Source organism: Nuphar pumila, chromosome 8 (genome assembly GCF_984573655.1).
Source record: "Nuphar pumila chromosome 8, dmNupPumi1.hap1.1, whole genome shotgun sequence".
Taxonomy (NCBI): Eukaryota; Viridiplantae; Streptophyta; class Magnoliopsida; order Nymphaeales; family Nymphaeaceae; genus Nuphar; species Nuphar pumila.
In genome coordinates, this window is record NC_143256.1 from 9575454 (window position 1) to 9602886 (window position 27433).

General features: G+C 38.0%; 1 protein-coding gene across 1 annotated transcript; it reads right to left on the reverse strand.

Moving 5' to 3' along the window:
* Nucleotides 1-334: 334 nt before the first annotated feature.
* On the reverse strand, nt 335-25784 carry LOC149829574 (uncharacterized). The gene is made up of 4 exons (XM_090016250.1): nt 25593-25784; nt 3090-3171; nt 2884-3013; nt 335-798 (listed from the first exon to the last, which is right to left on the reverse strand). Exons 1-4 carry the CDS (start codon nt 25782-25784, stop codon nt 699-701), a joined length of 504 nt encoding a protein of 167 aa, XP_089872376.1. The 3' UTR covers nt 335-698.
* Nucleotides 25785-27433: the final 1649 nt, after the last annotated feature.

Here is a 27433-nt window from a genome sequence, read left to right on the forward strand (position 1 = left end):
GTCTTATCATTCGTCTTCACGTAATGCTTCGATAGGTATATCATTTAAATAATTATATATTTGATTAGTTTAAATATGCATTATATGATTCTTTAACTCATTGTTTTGTAGGTAATGTTTCGCCTATACATGACCCACTTACATCAGTTAGTCATACACTACAACAAAGCAGTAGATTAGCGACGACCACATTCCGTCGTTAATCCGTCGCTAACCATGTTAGCGACGGATTAGCGACAACGCGGCGACAGTATGCTTACGTCGCGAATATTTCGACGCTAACTGGCGACGGAATAATTCCGTCGCCAAGTCCGTCGCTAATTGCGACGGAATAACGAGCGCTATATTCCGTCGCCAATCCGCCGGTACTAAACGGCGACCACGGCGTGGCGACGGATTTAATTCCGTCGCTAAGCCGTCGCTAGATTAATATGAATAGCGACGGAATCATCCGTCGCTAATCCGTCGCAAAAACGAAAAAAAATCAAAAAAAATTTATTTAAAAATTAATTACCGAGAACTGTACAATTTATATTTCCTGTACAATTTATATTTCCTGTAAATAAAAAACAAACCACACAAAAAAATTCATATAACAAGTATCTATAATAATTAATCGTTCCACCTTAAAACTAAGAAGTTTAATTATTTACAATTCAACAATTACAATTAGGAAAAATAAAAAAAATAGAACTTCTTCAACACAGTCCTCTAATCATCGCCAAGATTTTGTGCGTCTTCTTGTTCATTGTCTTTATCTGTCCCTTCAGCTCCACTACCCTGATTATCGCTAGCAGCCTACACAAGAAAAGAACAGTCAGTATTGATAAACAAAATATAATGAAATAAATTACACACTATATGTGATTCTATCATGTGCTCATGTGTGATCTAAGGCAATAAAAAAACTCTATATGTGATTCTATCATGCTCATATGTGTGCTAAGGCAGTCAAAAAATTGAATATATGATTATAGCATGTTCATATGTGTTCTAAGGCATATAAAAAAACTCTATATGTGATTCTACCATGCTCAGATGTGCTTTAAGGCAGGCAAAAAACTATATATGTGATTCGATCATGCTCGTATGTGTGCTAAGGCAGTAAAAAAATTGAATATGTGAATATAGCATGCTCATATGTGCTCTAAGGCAGGCAAAGCCAAAAATTTTATATGTGATTCTATCATAAATGATATATAACATGTTCATATGTGTTCTAAGGCAGTTAAAAAACTCTATATGTTATTATAGCATGTTCATATGTGTGCTAAGGCAGTCAAAAAACAGAATATGTGATTATAATATGCTCATATGTGTTCTTAGGCAGTAAAAAAACTGAATATGTGATTATAGCATGCTTATGTGTTCTAATGCAATCAAAAAAACTTTATATGTGATTCTATCATGCTCATATGTGCTCTAAGACAGACAAAAAGTTAAATATATATATATATATGTGATTCTATCATGCTCATATGTGTGCTAAGGCAGTAAAAAAATTGAATATGTGATTATAGCATGTTCATATGTGTTCTAAGGCATCTAGAAAAACTCTATATGTGATTCTACCATGCTCAGATGTGCTTTAAGACAGTCAAAAAAACTATATATGTGATTATACCTGAGAGGGACCTGGAATCGAAGATCCCCTATCCTGAACAGCGGCCTTGATCTCATTTCGGAGAAAGGGGGCGACAGTGTATTGGAAGTAGTTATTCAGTGATTCATTAATGATCTCGCGTACATCATCACCGGAAAGAATAGTCGGCTGCTTGGAGCTTATGTCGGCGCAAGAAGTTGGTGAGCCGTAACTGGAAGAACCAATAACTGGTGAAGTGTTCATATTACTCCCAAACCCGAACACGCGACCTTTTTTGGGTTCACCTGCTGCAGTCACCCATGCTGTAGGATCAAATGATGGATGCTGAGTAGCGTCTTCGCCATATCGCTCTACCATTTGTTGCTCATATGCCTCCTACAAAATAATGTTTAAAGTATTCATTAATAATTAATGATAACATTATGATGACTTGCATATATATTGCAATGATTATTAATAGAATTAATACATACCGTTGTCGTTCTCGCCTTCTCTGATACGAAGACTCCCGTGGTCTTCCGTTTATGTGTTTCTACAAACACATCCTTATATGGTACACTGCCTCCTTTTTCTGCTTCCTGCGAAGTTAAATGACAAAAGATTTAGTACACAAATTTGCAACTATACTTATAAAATTAATATTATATATTGATGAGTTACCATTTTCTTTAGGTGGCTCCCAAATGTCTTAGATCCACCTGTGTGTAGATGGGCTTCGGGCATCTTCGATCGATTTTGTGAAGCCTTCGCAGAGCGATTTTTAAATGCATCTCCCGCCCACATATCGCACATTTCATCCCAGTAATCTCTCCTGATAGTAATAGGACCATGGCCCTTCCACAGTAATGGATCATCTACTACGCCAGATGTTTTTTTTGCTGCAGTCTTCATAGTGTGCAGCATGTCTGCAAATCGATTGACAGCCACCTTCTGCCACACCTTCCTTGCATCATTTTCTTCCACCGTAGTTGCAAAGCGATTCAAAGCCTACAAATATTTTCAGAAAGTTAGTAGACATTGCTTAAATAAATTAAATATGAAACACATTAACTATGAGGAACAACTGTATACCATGAATGAGGACCACAATCTGTCTAATACCTCCTTTGGGTACTCTTTTCATTGAGCAACTGGTCCTGGTAGATGTTGAAGAAGTGAATTCCTAATCTCCCGTACTACTTCTTGTGGCTCAAACCTCGTGCTGCACATGAATTGTTACACAGTAAATATCAATATAAAATATTTAAAAGATATGCAATAATTGAAAACAAAATACTTACGGTCGATTATCGATATACACTATTCGAATGAGTCTTCTTGTGCCAGCCTGAGAAGACCCTGTTTCCTGTGTTGGCTGTTGACTTGTGCGATCAACTGGTGTAGGTGGGTCGTGTACAGGCGCAACATCATCTGTAAAAAAATACACACCAAGTTCTCAGAATGTGCATTTGAACTAATCAAGCATCTAATTAGTTATATGATATACCTATCACAGGAGCCCGTGAAGATGAAGGTTGAGCCTGGCTACTACTGGATGAGCGACCACTATAACCTCCACGAACCATATTCTAACAAATAACATATGTCATACAATACATTCAAATAATTCACATCAAGTATTACAATGCATTCAAGTCATTCACATCAAGCATTGCAATGCATTCAAATAATTCAAATCATTGACATCAAGTATTGCACTAATTCAAATCATTCGTTAATTGCATAAATTATAATACATTCAGATAATTGAAATCATTCACATCAAGTATTACAATGCATTCGAATCATTCGTATCAAGTATTACAATACATTGAAATAAAATTTTTAATCATTCACACCAAGTATTGCAATACAACTCACATCAAGTATTACAATGCATTTAAATAGAGGTTTGTAGTATAAGATTTTGCTCACTAGCTTGAGAATTCTTCCTCGTCACTAGTTTGACTTTCTTCTTCTTCTTCTTCTTCTTCTTCATTGTTTGCCCATCCACTTGGTACATCATTTGGATCACATTCCTCTATGAATGTTTCATCAGCCAATGGAGATATGACATGCATATCATGCGCAACATCGTGACCATAAGCGAAGTCACAGACATCATCTGATTGATAGTAATCACTGTCTTCAGCTAACTCATCTTCTTGTAACTGATCATACTCGGGGTATAGTTTGGATTTCACCTTGCAAACTGCCCACCATTCATTTCTATCTGACTTTTTTATACTCGGATATGAAGTATAATAAACTTGTTGAGCTTGCGAGGCTAATATGAATGGTTCATATGTTCCAAACCTGGATTTATGATTCACCTCCACAATGCCTGAAGCTTTGTCGAGTTTTGTTGCAGTTGGATCAAACCAATGACACTTGAATACCGTAACCCTGTTATTCATGCCTAAGTAAGTCAACTCCATTATTTCCTCTATAACACCGTAGTAATCATGTTCATTTTCACCGTAGCTGCTACCCTTGACACACACGCCACTATTTATCGTTGATTTGTTTATACCGTAGTCTTTTGTATGGAATCGATAACCATTTACGATATACCCATTGTAGCATTGCACAACTTTGGTCGGACCATTTTCTAAATCACATATTCCTTGATCTTTAACATCACCATGGCAAACCTACGCACAGACATAAACAATTATTGTGATCACGATCAATTAAGTAACTTAGTGTTGTTTATAAGTACAAAATTTATGTTAGCTTCTTTACCAACTGTTTCAACCACTCCACAAACTTAGTTTCACGTTCTTTTTGTACTTCTGCATTAGTGAGATGTGAAACTTTGCTTTGCAACTCCAGATCAAATCGTCTGCAAACCACAAATACTTATATTACCGAGACATGTATCCACATATAGAACATAAAAGGATTTATAATTGAGTTGCATATACATATACTTACTCGATGTATGGGTCGATCGCTGAACAATTAAAAAGAATATAGATGTGTGCTGCATCTTGCTCTCGATCTGTCAATAGCCTTGATCGGCAACTACCAAATGCATGCCCAAGTCGTTGAAATATCGACAGCTTGTCAGCTACAGTTACTTGTTCTCCATCATCGTTACGGGGCGGGCATGTGTAACGTGTTGAAATATGAGGTTCGAAGTACATAGATGAGAAATTTGAAATCTCTTCTAAAGTGTACGCCTCACAAATAGAGCCTTCTACTCTTGCTTTATTACGAACCTTTTTTTTTAGGTCGAACATGCATCTGACAAGAATATACATTTCAAATTTTAAATATCTGTCATTAAAGAGACAAATATAAAAAAACATATACCTTTCAAATGGGTACATCCATCGATATTGCACAGGGCCACCAACCCTTAGTTCATATGGCAAATGTATGATCAAATGTTCCATAACATCGAAAAATGCTGGCGTAAATATCTTTTCTAACAGACAAACAGTGGTGATGACAGAGTCCTCGAGATTCTTTACATCTGATACAATGACCTCCGATGCGCACAATGTTCTGAAAAATCCGCTCAACTCAGACAATACCCCCCATATAGGTTTGTCTAACATATCATGGAATGCTAGGGGTATCAATCGTTGCATAAAGATATGACAATCATGGCTCTTCAACCCATATAACTGTCCATCGTCAATCTTCACAGCCCGAGCAATGTTAGAGACATATCCATCTGGAAATCTCAGTTATCTCAACCATTGACATACATGTTTTATTTGATCAGGTCCGAGCACGTACTTCGCCTTTGGTTTCAGTACTTTGCCATTATACTCTTTGAGTTCCAATTCTGGTCTTTTACATATTAATTTTAAATCCATACGGGCCTTCGGATTATCCTTCGTTTTTCCTTTAATATTCATTACTGTATTGAACACATTATCAAACACATTTTTCTCTACATGCATCACATCCAAATTATGTCGTATCAATAGGGTCGGCCAATACGGTAGTTCCCAAAAAATAGATTTTTTCGTCCAATTGTGTTCCTTCCCAAATCCACGGAAGGGTGTAGGACTGCGGGCATCTGTTAATACATCTGGAAAGTATCGCAATCTTCTTAAAATCTCTATGCCAGACAATCTTGAGGATGGACCTTCCATTTCAGTTGTGCCTGCTGTAAATGCATTCTTTTGACGTCGGAACGGATGATCGCTGGGTAGAAATCGACGATGGCAATCAAACCAGCAAGGCTTCCTTCCATGCCTCAATCTAAAAGCTTTGGAATCCTCCATGCAGTACGGACAAGCCAACCTCCCATGTGTGCTCCAACCAGATAACATACCATATGCAGGGAAGTCACTGATTGTCCATAGAACAACGGCCTTCATGTTGAAATTTTGTTTTTTGTGGGCATCATACGTGGTAACACCGTCATCCCACAGTACTTTTAATTCATCAATCAATGGCCTTAGATATACATCAAGATTTTGGCCAGGTGAGGTCGGACCAGGGATCAACAGAGACAAGAAAAGATTTGGACGTTTCATACACAAGCTTGGTGGAAGGTTGTATGGAGTTACAAATACTGGCCAGCATGAGTATGGAGTTGATCTACCCCCAAATGGATTAAATCCATCTGTACATAGACCGAGTCTAACATTTCGCACTTCCATTGCGAAGTTCTGATGAGTACGATCAAAGTGCTTCCAAGCTTCAGCGTCAACAGGATGCGTGATCTTGTTTTCATCGTGTCGAACTTTATTTGCATGCCATCTCATGTGTTTAGCTGTCTTTGAAGACATATACAATCGCTGCAATCTAGGAGTGATAGGAAAGTAGCGGAGCGACTTGTATGAAACTTCCTTTGATCTCGTGCTACCATTGCCTCTTGTCTTTGGCTTGAACCGAGGATGCCCACATGACGGGCATGATATGTCGTTTTCCTGCTCCTTGAAATACAACATGCAGTGATTTGGACAAGCATCAATCTTTTTGTAACCCATACCTAGAGCGTTGACCATAACTTTCGCACGATAGAAATTTTGTGGCAATTTCTCATCTTTAGGCAACATACTCTTCACAATCATGCACAAACGGTCAAAACATGATTGACTCAAATTATACTCGGACTTCAAATTCATTAGTTGAAGAACTGCAGACAAGATAGTGTGACTCTCACAACCGTTCCAAAGTGGCTCATCAGCATCTTTAAGTAAATCATAAAATCTACTAGCTGCATCGTTTGGTGATTCTTCATCTACGACAGTTCTTACATCACTAGAACTCATAGCAGAACCCAGTTCTGTTCCTGCAGCATCAAATATCAAATTCGTATATGGATTATCGTGCACCACATTCACCCGTGCATCAAAATCGTTTCTAAATTCTTCTCCATGAAACGCCCAGTTCTGATAATCACTCACAAAACCCTTCCTGTATAGGTGATGTCTAACGCCATGAGGTTCTACAAATCGATTATTCTTACAAATCTTGCAGGGACACCTAATCCGACCTGTGGAATCTACCGTACTGACACTCGCCGTTGCAAATTCAATAAAACTATCGACACCATCCATATATTCATGCGATAACTCATTGTCCACTATCCTACGGTACATCCATTCACGGTTTGCAGTCATTCTGTCGTATGATGTTACGAATAGTATCCTAACGAATTAAGAAAAAAACAATCAGAATGCGACGATGAAGAAAATATCAAATTTATCATGCAATATACTATGTCAAACAATAACAAGAATTTTGATGCATGCATTGATAACTTAATATTTTCATGTGCAAACTATTAATGACATGATACAATCATTTAAAGCATGCTTTTATTATAAAATTTCACATGGAAGTCAAAATCAAATTGAAAGTAACTACATGCAAGCATGGATACAATTACATCAAACATTGCAATACATCATAATCATTCATATCAAATAAATGGCAAACATGTACCTGCAGCAAACACACTTCAATATCTCACTAACTACTACCATGCTTAGCATGGACTCCGTACTCCAAAAATAAGAACACTTCCATATTTCTACATTAAAATCATGCTCAGCATGATCTCCGAACTCCAACAAAGCAGTCCTAGATATCAACAACTAAGTGAGTGTGTGAACAATAAAGTGTTGCATTCAATAAATTAAATAACATGTGATACGTTTGCATCACTTACTCACCACGGGTATTTACCCGATTTGCATTGTTTTTGTCATTTACTTACCACAGGTGGCCGAGCACGAGTTGGTTCCGTTGAAAAATCTGCACAAAAACAAAACAAATTAAGTAACAAACTAACTAATCATGAAACAAGATGAAACACTAACTAAAAAAATTAAAACAAATTAAAACAACTCTAACTAATTGAAAGAAGAGAAAAGAAAAATAGTCTATATGTTAAGCCAAATCTAACTAGAAGATGCTAATTTAACAAACCAGCTATAACATGTTGAACCAGTCGACTAACATAAAGTCATAGACAATTTCTAATCTGAACTACTTAGCAAAGGAATAGTAAATCAATCAATTAGTTTACTAGAAAAGATGTGAACTCCGTTTAACCACCACTATCATAAAGAATTCAAATAGCCCTAATCTAACTAACTGATTGTGAGAACATTAAATACCAATCTATCTAAGAAAAATATAATTATAAAAGACTAATAGATTGAAATACTCTAACTAACCAGATTTCAAGAAAACAAATTGAAGTAAAACTAACTACCAGTAGACATTAACAAACTAACAAATTGAACAACATGGACAACTTGTATATATACATTACAAAAAAAATTTCAACTTAAAATCCATATGGACAACATATATGCAAACTACACTTAAAACCATATGGACATCTTATATACACATATTACAATTTTTTTTTCAAGCTAATCACATGGACAACATAGGGATCACATAATAACTTTTTTTTTTTTTTAAAAAGAGATCACATGGGCAACATAGGTATCCATAACAAAAATTCTTTTCAAAACAGATCACATAGGCAACGTAGGTATCTCATAACAAATTTTTTTTCTTCAAACAAACACATAGGCAACATAGTATTCCTACTAAAGATTTTTTTTTCAAACTGATTTACATAGGCAGCATATGCATTAAAAAACAGATTTTTTTGAAACCAATTCACATAGACAGCATAATATATCTCATAACAGATTGTTTTTTTCAAAAGCAATACACATCGGCAGCATGTTATTCCTACTACAGATTTTATTTTTCAAACGATTCATATAGGCAGCATAGGCATTCAAAAACAGAATTTTTTTTTGACAAGTCACTTAGGCAGCATAACGCAGGGGGTCGACCCCCCCTGCCGGAAAGCACGGCAGGGGGTTAAACCCCCTGCCTTTCCGGCAGGGAAGGGGGTTAAACCCCCTGCCGGAAAGGCAGTTTCGGCATGGGGGGTTGACCCCCTGCCGTGCCTTTACGGCAGGGGGGTCGACCCCCCATGCGTTTTCGGCAGGGGGTCGACCCCCCATGCCTTTCCGGCAGGGGGTCGACCCCCCCTGCCGGAAACGCAGGGGGTCGACCCCCCCTGCCGGAAAGCACGGCAGGGGGTTAAACCCCCTGCGTTTCCAGCAGGGAAGGGGCGTACCCCCTGCGTTTAGAAGAAGAAGAAGAAGAAGAAGAAGAAGAAGAAGAAGAAGAAGAAGAAGAAGAAGAAGAAGAAGAAGAAGAATAAGAAGAAGAAGAAGAAGAAGAAGAAGAAGAATATTACCTGCGCTTCGCCAGACGGTGGCGGGAGGTTGACGGGGAGCGGCAGCTGGCGAGCGCCGGCTGGCGAGCGGTGGACGGGGAGCGGCGGCTGGCGAGCGGCGGTGGCCGGACGGTGGCGAGAGCCGACGGGCGGCGGGAGGGAGCAATACAGCGAAACAGGGAAAAGAGAAAGAGGGATGGGATTAGGGATTTACGCGACATTTAGCGACGACATTTTTCCGTCGCTAAGCCGTCGCGAAACCAAAATACCAAAAAAGCGACAGAATATATTCTGTCGCTACTCCGTCGCTAATTAGCGACGGATTAGCGACGACAGAGTTCCCTCTCTAAATCCGTCGCTAAAATGGTGTTCTTGTAATAAAAAGTAGCGACAAAAACATGCAGTCGCTAATCCGTCGCTAAGTAGCGACAGATTAGCGATAAAAGTCGTTTCCTCGCTAATCCGTCGCAAATTAGCGACAGATTCTATCTCTAGCTAATCTGTCGCTAAGTAGCGACGGGAAAAATCCGTCGCTAATTTCCGTCGCTAATTAACAATTTTCTTGTAGTGATACACATCACGAGACAATGCCGGATGCAGGGTCTTCTCAGTCTGACACACGATGACTCATTCAAATAGTGTATATCGATAGTCGACCATAAGTATTTCATTGTCACTTGTCCAATACTTATCTTATAAATAGTATATATCGACAGGCAATTGTTAATGTGTATCAATTCATGTGCAGCACGAGGTTCGAGCCACAAGAAGTAATATGAGAAATTAAGAAGTCACTACTTCATCATCTTCCAGGATCGATTGCTCAATGAAAAGAGTACCTAAAGGAGGTGTTGGATAAATTATTGTCCTCATTCATGATGTGCAATCATTTATCATAACTAATGTGTTTCATACTGAATTTTTTGTTATAGTCATGTGTGCTAACTTTTTGAAAATATTTTTAGGCTTTGCATCACTTCTACTGCGAACAAGGAGAAGGACACGAGGGCAGTGTAATAGAAGGTGGTTGTCAATCGATTTGCTGACATGCTGCACAATATGAAGATTGCAGCAATGAAAGCAGCTGGTGGGATAGATGATCCACTGTAGTAGAAGGGCCATGGCCCTTCTACTATCAGGAGAGACTATTGTAAGGGAATGCGTGACAAGTGGGCAAGCAATGAATTTCAAAATCGCTCAGCAAAGGCTGCACAAAATCTAGCGAAGATGCCCATCTACACACAGGTGGATCTAAGACTTTTGGGAGCCACCAGAAGAAAATGGTAACTCATCAATATATATATATATATATATTGTCAAATTTATAAGTATTGTTGCATATTTTTTAATTAATTTTTTATCATTTAACATCGCAGAAAGCAGAAAAAGGAGGCATTGTACCTTAGGAGAATATGTTTGTTGAAACACATAAATGTAAGAACATGAGAGAGTTCGTATCAGAGAAGGCGAGAGTGACAACGATATACATTTATTGTATTAATAAACATTGTAATAGACAAGTTATCATGAACATTATAATTCTTAATTATTAATTTATACTGTAATCATTACTTTGTAAGAGTCATACGAGCAGCAGATGGTAGAGCGATATGGCAATGACTCCTCTCAGCATCCACCTTTTGATCCTGCAGCATGGGTGACCGCAACCGGTGAACCCAAAAAGGGTTGTGTGTTCGGGTTTGAGAGTAACATGAACACCACACCAGTCGTTGCCTCCTACAGCCAGGGCTCTCAGAGTTCTCCCGCCAGCATCAACTCCCACCGTTCGATTGACCCTGCTATGTCTTGGGATAGTGTCTGTCAGCGTCTTGAGGACAAAATGCATGACTTTTTACATGAAGTCATTCTCAACCTTGTCCATAATGAGTTGTGCATCTTTTTTTGGGACAGGGGAACTTCGTCTGCATTCAACATGAGCTTTGGTGCCTGTTAGGTATAAAGATTTATGTAATTTATTTCATGTTGTTAGATTTCAAGCTAGTACATGCATGATTGAATACATATATGCATGATTAAATCACTATAAATTTTTTTGACACCTTCAGAACACATATATGCACGATTGAATCACTATACAATTTTTATGACACTCTTATAACACATATACGCATGATTGAATCACTATGAAAGTTTTTTGACAACCTTACAACACATATAAGCATGATTTCATCACTATACATTTTTTTGGCTGCCTTATAACACATATATGCATGATTGAATCAGTATAAAAGTTTTTTGACAACCTTAGAACACATACAAGTATTCTTTTACCACTATGACAACCTTAGAACACATATGAGCATGATATTAGCATATATGAAAGTTTTTTGACTGCCTTATAACACATATATGCATGATTGAATCAATATGAAAGTTTTTTGGCAACCTTAGAACACATATATGCATGATTGAATTATTATGAAAGTTTTTTGACTGCCTTAGAACACATATATGCATGACTGAATCACTATGAAAGTTTTTTGACAACCTTAGAACACATATGAGAATGATATTATCATATATGAAAGTTTTTTGACTGACTTATAACACATATATGCATGATTGAATCAATATGAAAGTTTTTTGACTGACTTATAACACATATATGCATGATTGAATCAATATGAAAGTTTTTTGACAACCTTAGAACACATATATGCATGATTGAATCACTATGAAAGTTTTTTGACAACCTTAACATATATAAGCATGATTTCATCACTATGAAATTGTTTTACTGCCTTATAACACATATATGCATGATTGAATCACTATAAAAATTTTTGATTGCCTTAAAACACATATATGCGTGATTGAATCACTATAATTTTTTTTTTACAACCTTAGAACACATATAAGCATGATTTCATCACTATGAAAGTTTTTTTATAACCTTAGAACACATATATGTATGATTGTGATACATAAAACATTTATTTGACAGTTTTATAAACCATATATGCATGCGTGAATCACTACGACATTTTTTTACAACCTTATAACACATATCTGCATAATTGAATCACTATGATTTTTTTTGTCAGTCTTAGAACACATATCTGAATTCTGTTAATGTCCTTCACTTTATTGTTAGTCTATGTGTCATTCAACTATTTACTTTGATTGCATTAGATTTGGTGCATTGCATATAATTTATTTCATTATATTTTGTTTATCAATACTAACATTTCGGTTCTCTTGTAGGATGCTGGAGATGATCAGCCTAGAGGAACTGATGGAGGCATGGATGAAGGGTCAGATTGAGAAAATAAAGAGGATGCTGCTCCAAATCTTGGCGAGGATTAACTTCATGTGTTTAATTTGTTTCACGTACTTGTAACTAATTAGAACTTGGCAAGGACTGTATTGAGTTGTTAAATTTGTTTCACTTATAACTTGTGTTAAATTTGTTTCACCTACTTTATATATGTATTTTTTATGTGTACTTTGTTTTTATACACAGGTTATATAAATTATATAACGAGAATTTTTTCTCGATATTCATATTTAAAATTTATTTTTATTTTTATTTTTAAATTTGCAACAGATATTATCAATCGCCAATTTAAATCAATCTATGTTTTGCAAGATGTGTTTTAAAGACCAATTGGTGCAGGATGGTTTGTAAGAAATAAAGACTTAATTTCAAACATGAGGGAAACTATCAATAATTGAAGGCATCAGCAAAAAGATGAGTTTTTTCAAAGTGTGTGAAGCAGTTACGTTTGTCGCATAATAGAGGTCTAGTATTGAATTTGAACACTAGATGAAACTGTACTTATAAAATGTTAGACTCTACAATTGCATGAAAGCATGTGTTGGTGATGTTTGATGAGAAAGATAAAATGGTATTGACCATCCTATATAGAATGAAAAAAGCTTGAGAATATTCACACATTGTTTGAGATCAAGTTCATATTATCCTACTTCAAACATTATCCTACTTCAAACAAGTCTTTGAGAGAGATTGTTCCCCTTAAACAATTAAGCATCTTTATGCTCAGATGTGTTTTAAAGTGGTACAAAAAGCAATGGTTGACATTGTACTAAAACTTCATGATAAAATATTTATAATTTTACATAAAATCAAGTTTGTTTTTTATTAAGTAATGAAATTGAACATAAAACACCTAAAGCTACAGTTTTTTAGGGTCTTAATGGTGACCTAACAGAAAGGGGTCAGGATGATATATATATATATATATATATATATATATATATATATATATATATATATATATATATATATAGAGAGAGAGAGAGAGAGAGAGAGAGAGAGAGAGCATTCACCATTCAACATTACCAAAATACATCCAACAGAATATTGGATGAGAGAGAAACATAGGAATAAGACAACCACAATCTAGATGGTGACTGTGCACAGTTCAAATTTCAAGCAGATCAACCCCCCCTCTCTACTATGTAATTTAAGAGCCAGATACACATTAGACATGACCCGTTGGCTAAGCCTTCCGAAATCGAATTTAATGCCCCTGAAGAAGTTGTTGTTTCTTTCAGTCCAGATCACCCACCTTGCTGAAAACAACCATACCCGCCACAATAATCTCTATTTTGTTTGTGCGTAAAATCATGGGACCAAGCAAGAGGCCCTGAATAACAGAACTCAAACGAGTTTGAACAGACGATGCACCCCAAGTTTGAAAAAATAAGTCTAGAACGACTGGGCAGAGTCAAAATAAGTGAGTTGTGTCCTCTACTGCCTTCTCGCAAAGAACACACATGCTGAAAATTGAATTCCCCGTTTCTTGACATTAATCTGGGTTTGAACACAATCTAGAGCCACAAGCCATGCCAAAGCTTTTGCCCTTGGAGCGGGCCCCTTACCCCACATACAATCACTGGGAAACCAGTCCATCCCGGATGGCAACAAGGAATGATAGACTTGCTTAATGGAGAATCTATCTCCGCTCGCCATGGCCCAGTGAAGCCATGGGTGGCCATGGATAGGCCTAAGATCCCTGCCACTGAAGGACCGAAGTGTCTTACACCACTCCTGCCAGAGGGACGAATGACACACTGAACTGGGCGTCGAAAAAAGGGAGTAAGGTAGACTACCATATTTTTGCCTAACAAACGTAGCCCAAGGAGATTGAGATGTGGAAGCTACCCAAGCACACTTCAAGACTAAAATGATGTTCCTCTTTCTCAGAGCCGGAATCTCCAAGTTGCCTCGCTGCCTTGGAAGAACGATTTGTTGCCAAGAAACAAGCAGATACTTTTTGTGAGACATATTCCCAGACCAAAGGAAGTGCGAAAGCAAACAGTTAATCATTCATTCTATTGTCGTTGGTATAATGGACATGCTCATACGAAACTCTGATAATCAGGCCAAAACATGCTGAATTAGCGTCAATCACCTTGCAAAAGATAAATATTAGGCCTTCCAAGATTGCAATCTCCCTTGCACCTACTCTATAGTAGACATCCAAGATGAAGTTTGCATCGGCTGCAGTGAGCGCAACGATAGACCCAAGAAATTGACAGGAAGGTCGAATATTGGGCAGTTGAAGATCCTTGCGACAACAAATTGGAGAAGAGGGTTAGCATTGAGTAAGACTAGAGCGCACTTACTCTCGTTCAGGCGAAGGCCTGAAATTGCAGCGAACACTTTAATAATGAAGCACAACCTGGACATTTGATTAACATTCACATGACCAAATATTAAAGTATCGTCTACATATTGAATTGTGTGACCAACAAAACCAGGAATGCCCAAGGAATTCAAGAAGCATGTTTGTTTTGTCCTTTTTATGAGAATAGGTAAACCATCTGTCGTGATATTAAAATGGATAGGGGCTAGGGGACAACCTTGTCGCACACCTCTAGCCAACTTGAATTCTTCCCCTCTCAGCCTGTTGATGCAAACCGATAATACGAATTTTGTGACGAACTCCTTAACCCATGCTATAAACCAGCTACCAAATGTTTGTTAAAGATTCAATCAAAAAATCCCATGCTAGACTATCATAAGCCTTATGAAAATCCAATTTTAGCATGAAGTACGGTGCTCCAGTCGACTATAAAGAGTGAAGAAGCTCAGTTGCACAAATAAAAGACCCTTGCAAACTTCAACCTGGAATAAAAGCCCCCTGGTTCGGAGAGACAAGTTGATCAATGACAGCGTGCAACCGATTAACCAACACCTTAGATATAATGCGATACAGAGCACCCATCACCAAAATTGACCTGAAGTTGGATATGTCTGACGCCCCTTGTCTCTTAGGAATCAAAGAGATAACTGCCACATGATATGGTTTAGGCAGCCTCGCATTACGATAGAATTCATCGAACAAATGGAGCAGGTCAGTTTTAATAATTGACCAAAAAGCTTTGAAGAAGTCGACATGAAAACCGTCAAGGCGTGGGGCCTCCCATCCTGAGAGTTTGCTAATAGCATTTGAAATCTCAACTTCGATGAATCGAGCCTGCAGAGAAACATATTGGTTTGCCGCCAGCCGCTTATAGCCCATATCGCCGATGAAAACATGTGATTAGACTCTTGAATCAAAGTTATTTGATGTATATGTAAGATTTTATAACATATTTTTTTTTAAAATATTAGAACCATTAAATTTTAGATCTTTATAAAATCCTATCCACACATCAAAAAAGTTTGGTCCAAGAGTCTATTCATATGTTTTCTAGTATTACATAATGCATTCATAAAAACAAGAGCTATCTTTTCTGCACAAACATTTGTCTTTTTATAATCAGGGATGGCAGTGGACCGGGGCGGGGGACAAGGTCTCCACCCCCGCCCCATCTCAAAAAGCTAACCTCCATTCCCGGTCCATCCCCGTGGCGGGGGGGACTTTGGACCTCCACCCCCGCCCCGTCTCAAACAAATTATCCCTGTCCCCACCCCTAACCCATCCCCATCTCATCCCGTCCCGTTTGTATTTCTGTTTCTAATATTAAAAAAAAATAGAGATTACCCTTTTTTAGTTTCCCTTTTACCGGGTGCCGGTGGGTAGGATTTGCCGAGAGGTGTCATAGCAGATGTCGTCGGGGCAGGGTGATTTTCACTGGAGCTTGCATCGCCGGGCCACAATCGAAATGCCTAAGAACGAGTCTCTAGAATGGTAGTGCCCATTTCAAGACATGGTGATTGGTGGCCATTGCCACTGTCGACGGACGGGGTGGAAGTCGACAACTCACTACAACAAATCAGTGGATTAGCGACGACTTAATTCTGTCACTAATCTGTCGCTAACCGGCTTAGCGACGAATTCACGACAGATTAGCGACAAATATCTTCTATCACGAATTTTTTGACGCTAATAAGCGACGGCGTATATCCGTTGCCAGTTCTGTAGCAAAGTTGCGACGGAATAACGAACGACAATGTCCATCGCAAAGTCGTTGTTACTAAACGGCGACCTCAATTTGGCGACAGATTTACAACCGTCGCTAACTTATACATCTAGCGACGGATATATCTGTTGCTAATTCGTCGCAAACAAGGGAAAAAAATAAAAAAATATTTGAAAATTAAATATCGAGAAAAAATTTCTCGCGCTACAATTTATATATCCTGTATAATTTATATTTTCTGTGAATAAAAAACAAAGTACACATAAAATTACATATAAAAGGAAACTAAAACAATTAATCGTTCCACTTTAAAATTCACAAGTTTTAATTATTTACAATTCAACAATTACATTTTCGAAACAAAAAAAAAGTAGAACAAATTCAACACATTAATCTAATCATCGCCAAGATTTTGTGCGTCTTCTTGTTCATTGCCTTGATCTGTCCCTTCAGCTCCGCTACGCTGATTATCGCCAACAACCTACATAAGAAAAGAAAGGTCAGTATCGATAAACAAAATATATTGAAATAAAAAAAAACTCTACATGTGATTCTATCATGCTCATATGTGCTCTAAGGCAGGCAAAAAACTCTATATGTGATTCTATCATGAATGATGTGTTCTAAGGCAGTCAAAGAACTGAATATGTGATTATAGCATGCTCATATGTATTCTAAGGCAGTCAGAAAAACTCTATATGTGATTCTACCATGCTCATATGTGCTTTAAGGCAGACAAAAAGTTGTATATGTGATTTTATCATGCTCACATGTATTCTAAGGCAGTCAAAAAACTGAATATGTGATTATAGCATGCTCATATGTGTTCTAAGGTAGTCAAAAAACTGAATATGTGATTATAGCATGCTCATATGTATTCTAAAGTAGTCAAAAAAATCTATATGTGATTCTATCATGCTCATATGTGCTCTAAGGATGGCAAAAAACTTTATATGTGATTATATCATGCTCATATGTGTTCTAAGGCAGTAAAAAAAATTCTATATGTGATTCTACCATGCTCATATGTGCTCTAAGGCAGGCAAAAAACTTTATATGTGATTCTATCATGCTCATATGTGTTCTAAGGTAGTCAGAAAAACTCTATATATGATTCTACCATGCTCATATGTGCTCTAAGGCAGGCAAAAAACTGTATATGTGATTCTATCATGCTTATATGTGTTCTAAGGCAGTCAGAAAAACTGAATATGTGATTATAGCATGCTCATATGTGTTCTAAGGCAGTCAAAAAATGGAATATGTGCTTATATCATGCTCATATGTGTTTTAAAGCAGTAAAAAAAACTTTATATGTGATTCTATCATGCTCATATGTGCTCTAAGGCAGACAAAAAACTTTATATGTGATTCTATCATGCTCATATGTGTTCTAAGGCAGTCAGAAAAACTCTATATGTGATTCTACTATGCTCATATGTGTTCTAAGGCAGTCAGAAAAACTCTATATGTGATTCTATCATGCTCATATGTGTTCTAAGGCAGTCAAAAAACTGAATATGTGATTATAGCATGCTCATATATGTTATAAGGCAGTCAAAAAAATTGTATATGTGATTCTATCATGCTCATATGTGCTCTAAGGCAGGCAAAAAACTCTATATGTGATTCTATTATGAATGATATATGCTCTAAGGCAGGCAAAAAACTCTATATGTGATTCTATCATGAATAATATGTGTTCTAAGACAGTAAAAAAACTCTATATGTGATTATATCATGCTCATATGTGTTCTAAGGCAGTAAAAAAAACTCTATATGTGATTCTATCATGCTCATATGTGCTCTAAGGCAGGCAAAAAGCTGTATATGTGATTCTATCATGCTCATATGTGTTATAAGACAGTAAAAATATTATACTGAAATATTATATAAAAGGTCAGTACTGCTAAACAAAATATACTGAAATAAATTATATCCAATGCACCTAAGTTAAGGCAATCAAAGTTACATGAAATCTAACGACATGCAATATATTGCATAAAACTTTCATACCTGAGAGACACCTGCAATCGAAGTTTCCCTGTTCAGCAAAAAACTGGTGAACTCAAATCGGAGAACGTCGGTGATGGTTTCATGGAAGTAGTCACGCATTATGTCCTTAACGATCTGGCGTACATCATCACCGAAAAAAATAGGATGTTGCTTGGAGCTTATGTCGACAGAAGAAGTCAGTGAGTCGTGACTTGAGGAAGCAATGACAGATGAGGTGTTCATATTACTCCCAAACCTGAACACACGACCCTTTTTGGGTTCACCTGCTGCAGTCACCCATGTTGCAAGATCAAATGATGGATGCTGAGTAGAGTCATCGTCATATCGCTCTACCATCTGTTGCTCATATGCCTCCTATAAAATAATGTTTACAGTATGTATTAATAATTAAGAATTACAAAGGAAATGGTAACGTGTATATTGCAATGATTATTAATAGAATAAATACATACTGTTGTCATTCTCGCCTTCTCTGATACGAAGTCTCCTGTGGTCTTCCATTTATGTGTTTCAATAAACACATCCTTATATGGTACAATGCATCCTTTTTCTACTTTCTGCGAAGTTAAATGATAAAAGATTTAGTTAACAGGTTTGCAACAAAACTTATAAAATTGATATTATATATTGATGAGTTACCATTTTTTTTAGGTGGCTCCCAAAAGTCTTAGATCCACCTATGTGTAGATTGACTTCAGGCATTTTCGTTCGATTTTGTGCAACCTTTGTAGAGCAATTTCGAAATGCATCCCCCGCCCACTTGTTGCACATTCCCTCCCAATAATCTCTCCTGATAGTAATATAGCCATGACCCTTCCACTGTAGTGGATCATTTATTCCGCTAGATGCTTTTTTTGCTGCAGTCTTCATATTGTGCAGCATGTCTGCAAATCGATTGACAACCACCTTCTGCCACACCTTCCTTGTATCATGTTCCTCCACCATAGTCGCAAAGCAATTTGAAGCCTATATATATTTTCAAAAAGTTAGTAGACATGACTATAAAAAAAAATTAAATATAGAACACATTAACTATGACAAACAACTGTATACCGTGAATGAGGGTCACAATCTGTCTATCACCTCTTTTGGATACTCTTTCCATTGAGCGACCGGTCCTGGTAGATGTTGAAGAAGTGAATTCTTAATCTCGTGTACTACTTCTTGTGGCTCAAACCTCGTGCTGCACATGAATTGATACACAGTAAATATCAATATAAAATATTTATAAGATATGCAATAAGTGAAAATGAAATACTTACGATCGATTATCGATATACACTATTCGAATGAGTTTTCTTGTGCCAAACTGAGAAGACCCTTCATTCTGTGTTGGCTCCTGACTTGTGTGATCAACTAGTATCGGTAGGTCATGTACAGGCGAAACATCATCTGTAAAAAAATGCGTTAGAAATTCTCAGAATGCGCATTTCAACTAATCAAGCATCCAATTAGTTAAATGCTATACCTATCACAGGTTCCCGTGAAGATGAAGGTTGGGCTTGACTACTACTGGATGAACGACCACTGTAAGCTCCATGAACCATATTCTAACAAATAAAAAATGGCATACAATACATTCAAATAATTCGTATCAAGTATTACAATACATTCAAATAATTCAAATCATTCATATCAAGTATTGCAATATATTCAAATCATTCGCATCAAGTATTACAATACATTCAAATCATTCACATCAAGTATTGCAATACATTCAAATGATTCACATCAAGTATTACAATACATTCAAATAATTCAAATCATTCACATCAAGTATTGCAATACATTCAAATAATTCACATCAAGTATTATAATACATTCAAATCATTCGCATCAAGTATTACAATACATTCAAATCATTCGCATCAAGTATTACAATACATTCAAATAATTCAAATAATTCACATCAAGTATTGCAATACATTCAAATCATTCGCATCAAGTATTACAATACATTCAAATAATTCAAATCATTCACAACAAGTATTGCAATACATTCAAATAGAGATTTTGTATTACAAGATTTTGCTCACTAGCTTGAGAATTCTTCCTCATCACTTGTTTAACTTTCATATTCTTCTTCTTCTTGTTCATTGTTTGCCCATCCACTTGGTATATCATTTGGATCACATTCTTCTATGAATGTTTCATCTGCCAATAGAGATATGACATGCATATCATGCACAACATCGTGACCATAAGAGAAGTCATGGATATCATCTGATTGATAGTAATCACTATCTTCAGCTACCTTGTCTTCCTGTAACTGATCTTACTCTGGGTATAGTTTGGACTTCACCTTGCAAACTGCCCACCATTCATTTCTATCTGACTTTTTTGTACTCGGATATGAAGTATAATAAACTTGTTGAGCTTGCGAGACTAATATGAATGGTTCATATGCTGCAAACCTTGATTTATGATTCACCTCCATAATGCCTGAGGATTTGTCGAGTCTTGTTGCAGTTGGATCAAACCAATGACACTTGAATAAAGTTACCATATTATTTATTCTTAAGTAAGTCAACCTCATTATTTCCTCTATAACATCGTAGTAATCATGTTCATTTTCACCGTAGCTGCTACCCTTGACACACACGCAACTATTCATCATTGATTTGTTTATACCATAATCTTTTGTATGGAATCGATAACCATTTATGATGTACCCGTTGTAACATTGCACAACTTTGGTCAGACTATTTTCTAAATCACATATTCCTTGATCTTTAACATCACCATGGCGGACCTACGCACAAACATAAACAATGATTGTGATCACGACCAATTAAGTAACTTAGTGTTGTTTACAAGTATACAATTTATGTTAGCGTTCTTACCAACTGTTTCAACCACTCCATAAACTTAGTTTCACGTTCTTTTTGTACTTCTGCATCAGTGAGATATGAAACTTCTCTTCGCAACTCCAGATCAAATCGTCTGCAAACCATAAATACTTATATTACCGAACCATGTATGCACGTATAGAACATAAAAGGATTTATAATTGTGTTGCGTCTACATGTACTTACTCAATGTATGGGTCGATCATTGAGCAATTAAAAAGAATATAAATGTGTGCTGCGTCTTGCTCTCGATCTGTCAAGAGCCTTGATCGGCAACTACCAAATACATGCCCAAGTGGTTAAAATATCGACAGCTTGTCAGCTACAGTTACTTGTTCCCCATCATCGTTACGAGGCGGGCATATGTAACGTGTTGGAATTTGAGGTTCAAAGTACATAGATGAGAAATTTGAAATCTCTTCTAAAGTGTACGCCTCACAAATAGAGCCTTCTACTCTTGCTTTATTACGAATCTTTTTTTTTTAGGTCAAACATGCATCTGTCAAAAATATATATTTCAGATTTGAAATATTTGTCATTGAAAAGACAAATATAAGAAAACATATACCTTTCAAATGGATACATCCATCGATATTGCATAGGGCCACCAACCCTTAGTTTATATGGAAAATATATGATCAAATGTTCCATAACATCGAAAAATGCTGGCGAAAAAATCTTTTCTAGCAGACAAACAGTGGTGATGACAGAGTCCTCGAGATTCTTTACATCAGATACTACGACTTCCGATGCACACAATGTTCTAAAAAATCCACTCAACTCAGACAATACCCCATATAGGTTTGTCTAACATATCATGGAATGCTAGGGATATCAATCGTTGCATAAAGATATGACAATCATGGCTCTTCAACCCATATAACTGTCCATCGTCAATCTTCACAGCCCGAGCAATGTTAGAGACATATCCATCTGAAAATCTCAATTGTCTCAAGCATTGACATACATGCTTTATTTGATCAGGTCCAAGCATGTACTTTGCCTTTGGTTTCAGTACTTTGCCATTATACTCTTTGAGTTCCAATTTTGGTATTTTATATGTTACTTTTAAATCCATATGGGCCTTCGGATTTTCTTTCATTTTCCCTTTAACATTCATTACTGTATTGAACACATTATCAAACACATTTTTCTCCATATGCATCACATCTAAATTATGTCGTATCAATAAGGTCGGCCAATATGGTAGTTCCCAAAAAATAGATTTCTTTGTCCAATTGTAATCCTTCCCAAATCCACAGAAGGGTGTAGGACTGCGGGCATATGTTAATACATCTGAAAAGTATCACAATCTTCTTAGAATTTCTATGCCAGACAATCTTGTGAATGAACCTTCAATTTCAGTTGTGCCTGCTCTAAACGCATTCCTTTGTCGTCGAAACGGATGGTCGCTGGGTAAAAATCGACGATGGCACTCAAACCAACAAGGCTTCCTTCCATGCGTCAATCTAAAAGCTTTGGTAACCTCCATGTGTGCTCTAACCAGATAACATACCATATGCAGGGAAGTCACTGATTGTCCATAGAACAACAACCTTCATATTGAAATTTTGTTTTGTGTGGACATCATACGTGGTAACACCGTCATCCCACAATACTTTTAGTTCATCAATCAATGATCTTAAATATACATAAAGATTTTGGCCAGGTGAGGTCGGACCAGGGATCAACAAAGACAAGAAAAGATTTGGACGCTTCATACACAAGCTTAGTAGAAGGTTGTATGGAGTTACAAATACTGGCCAACATGAGTATGGGGTTGATCTACCCCCAAATGGATTAAATCTATCTGTACATAGACCGAGTCTAACATTTCTCACTTCCATTCCGAAGTTCCGATGAGTACGATTAAAGGGCTTCCAAGCTTCATCGTCAACAAGATGCGTGATCTTGTCTTTATCATGTCGAACTTTATTTGCATGTCATCTCATGTGTTTAGCTGTCCTTAAAGACATATACAATCATTGCAATCTAGGAGTGATAAGAAAATAGCAGAGTGACTTGTATGAAACTTCATTTGATCTCGTGCTACCATTGCCTCTTGTCTTTGGCTTGAACCGAGGATGCCCACATGACGGGCATGATATGTTGTTTTTTTGATCCTTGAAATACAACATACAGTGATTTGGACAAACATCAATCTTTTTATACCCCATACCTAGAGCATTGACCATAACTTTCGCACGATAAAAATTTTGTGGCAATTTCTCATCTTTGGGCAACATACTCTTCACAATCATGCACAAACGGTAAATACATGATTGACTCAAATTATACTCGGACTTCAAATTCATTAGTTGAATAACTGCAGACAAGATAGTGTGACTCTCGCAACCGTTCCAAAGTGACTCATTAACATCTCTAAGTAAATCATAAAATCTAGTAGCTGTATCATTTGGTGATTCTTCATCTACTGCAGTTCTTACATCACTAGGACTCATAGCAGAACTGAGTTCTACTTCTGCGGCATCAAATATCAAATTCATATATGGATTATCGTGCACCACATTCACCCATGCATCAAAATTGTTTCTAAATTCTTCTCCATGAAACGTCCAATTCTGATAATCACTCACAAAACCTTTCCTGTATAGGTGGTGTCTAACGCCATGAGGTTCTACAAATCGATTATTCTTACAAATCTTGCAGGGACACCTAATCCGACCTGTGGGATCCACTGTACTAACACTTGTTGTTGCAAATTCAATAAAACTTTCAACACCATCCATATATTCATGCGATAACTCATTGTCAACTATCCTACGGTACATCCATTCATGGTTTGCAGTCATTTTGCCGTATGATGTTACAAATAGTATTCTAACCAGTTAAAAGAAAACCATCAGAATGCTATGATGAAGAAAATATCAAATTTATCATGCAATATATGATGTCATACAATCACAAGAATTATGATGCATGCATTGATAACTTAATATTTTCATGTGCAAACTATTCATTAAACGATACATTTACTTGAAGCATGCTTTCATTATACAATTTCACATGTAAGTAATAAACAAATTGAAAGTAACTACATGCAAGCATGAATACAATCACATCAAACATTGCAATACATCGAAATCATTCATATCAAACAAATGTCAAACATGTACCTGCAGCAAACACACTTTAATATCCCGCTAACTACTACCATGCCTAGCATGAAATCCGCACTCCAAAAATAAGAACACTTCTATTCTCATATATTAAAATCATGCTCAGCATGATCTCCGAACTCAAAAAACAAGAACACTTCTATTCTCATACATTAAAATCATGCTCAGCATGATCTCCGAACTCCAACAAAGCAGTCCTAGATATCAACAACTAAGTGAGTGTGTGAACAATAAAGTGTTACATTCAATAAATTAAATAACATGTGATGCGCTTGCATCACTTACTCACCACGGGTATTTACCCGATTTGCATTGTTTTTGTCACTTACTTACCACGGGTGGCGGGACACAAGCGAGTTCCGTTGAGAAATCTGCAAAAAACACTGTGTTAAAATGAAGTCACCACCTGCCGAAAAAAAAACCCAAGGCAAATGAAAAAATCTTGCATAGGCCTTTTATCTAAAAAATGTGGCCCTTCTAGAAGCCGGGCTTTGGTGCACGTATTAGCTCTAGCTTTACTAGAGTTATCCGAGTAGTAGGAACCATCAAACAAACTATAACTGATTTAATGAGTCATTCACAGTTTCACAGAACGATGCAGTTTCACAGAACACAAGGGGGCGACCCACCTGTCGGAAACGCAGAGGGGGCGACCCCCTGCCTGCCGAAAATGCAGGGGGCGACCCCTTGCTAGAAACGCAGAGGGGCGACCCTCTGCCTGCAAGAAACGCAAGGGGGCGACCCCCTGCATGCGGGAAACGCAGGGGGGCGACCCCCTGCTGTCAGAAATGCAAGGGGTCGACCCCTTGCCTGCAGGAAACGCAGGGGGGGCGACCACCTGCGCCCTGCTGCCAGAAACGCAGGGGGGGGGGGGGGGGGTCGACCCCCTGCTGCCGAAAATGCAGGGGGTCGACCCCCTACCAGAAACGCAGGGGGGTCGACCCCCTGCCGACGGAAGGGTTTACCTGCGCATCGCCGAGCGACGGCGGGAGGCTGACGGGGAGCGGCGAGCGGTGGACGATGGGGGCCGGAGAGAGGCCGACGAGCGGCGGGAGGAAGAGGGCGGCGGGAGGGAGAGGGCGGCGGGCGGGAGCAGTGGAAGAGACAACGAAACAGGAAAAGAGAAAGAGGGCTGAGATTAAAGATTTACGCGACATTTAGCGACGACTTAGCGACAGAATAATTCTGTCGCTAAGTCGTCGTAAATCAAATTACCAAAATAGCGACGAAATCTATTTCGTGGCCAAATCCGTCGCTAAATGGCCTGACTATTACGACAAAATACGAAAATAGCGATGAAATATATTATGTCACTAAATAGTGACGACGTTTGCGACGAAACCTATGCAGTCGCTATTTTCGTAAATAGTTTTCATTTTAGCGACGGATTTGTTTCTCTCGTTAATCCATCGCTAGTTAGCGATAAAATAATTCTGTCGCTAACTTCCATCGCTAATTCCATATTTTCTTATAGTGACTCCTCGCAGTCGCGGTCGTCCTCTATCCTCAGAAGCAACGCCTTCTTGCTACCGTCCGAGATCGCTTCCCCCGTCCCTCGACGGACTTCGACGATGATGGTCGCCGATGGTGGAGAGAGAGAGGGCTGAGGGCAGACGAATGTGCTGCTACTGCACACGATTTAGGGTTAGTAAGTTAGTAATTTTTTTAACCGGGATGGGGCGGGGATGAGGCAGGGCAGGGCGGGGTGAGGGAAAGTGTAAGTCCATCCCCGAATGGGGATGGATTTTAACCTTCGTCCCCGCCTCCATCCCCGTTTCATACCCTTCATCCCCGGTCCAAACGGGGCGAGGCAGGGCGGGGGACTGCTTTCCCCCGCTCCACTGCCATCCCTATTTACAATACACTTGGATGAGCTAGGCACATCTGTTTTCGTCTGACGTTTTACGTCCAAACTTTTATATATATATAAAAAATGGTATCTGCTTGCCGCGTTTTTTTGCTAACCATCAGGGGATGTGCGCGCACACACTAAAAGGGTTAAAAGACGCACCGCTAAAAAGGTAACAGCAGTCTGAAAACACCGACGAAGGTCCACTACTCGTTTTTGTGATTCAGCCTGTGAGCTTTGGGACCCAACAGCTGAAGGGTGGTGGTGGTCAGATACAACAATGTGATTGCACCTTATCCAAATTCTTTAAGGGCCGTTTCTTTCTCCTGTTCTGCTAAAGTTTCTTTTTTTTGTTTGGCTTTTTTCAATTAGATGCCCATTGTCAGTCTTCACGCGGTTCCCCAAGATCAAGTTCGTTCACATACACACAAACAAACAAAAAGTGATAAAGCATTTTTTTCAACATTCACACCCATTTCTTGTTCTAATCCTTCCAAGTCAGTGAGAAAAGGCCCATCCCGACGTCAACCTCCATTGGTTGTCGTAGTTGGGCCATGCAGATGATGAAAGTTCACCCCACCCCACCCCACTTCCCTCATCTCTTTCAAAAATGACAAGTACCTGCAAAAGAAAGATCACCAAGATACCTATTTTCCTGTCCAAAAGAAAGACAAACACAAAAAGAATCATCAAGTACCTACTCAATCACAACACAAAGTGGACGTTACTTATATGCATGAGAACGAAAAGCTCATTTGGATTAGGGCGAATAATGCATTTCGCAGGCTGATGGCATGATCTAGGGCTAGTAAACAAGCCGGTTGAGCCGAGCTTGGACTGTTTGGATTCAGCTCATTAAGTGTACACCTGCTCAGTCTTGGCTCATGAACTCATCCCAAACCAAGCTGAGCCCTACTACAAGCCAAACTTTAGGATCCAATCACAAGCTGCCTCCTT

Excerpts from the sequence above, each read along its gene's own strand:
- LOC149829574 (XM_090016250.1), bottom strand. The coding sequence starts at position 25,784 with ATGTCGCGTAAATCTTTAATCTCAGCCCTCTTTCTCTTTTCCTGTTTC. Across the intron at positions 3,172-25,592 it reads CGTCGCTCGGCGATGCGCAG|AATATGGTTCGTGGAGGTTA; the intron begins GTAAACCCTTCC and ends GTTATTTGTTAG. Across the intron at positions 3,014-3,089 it reads TTCACGGGCTCCTGTGATAG|ATGATGTTGCGCCTGTACAC; the intron begins GTATATCATATA and ends ATTTTTTTACAG.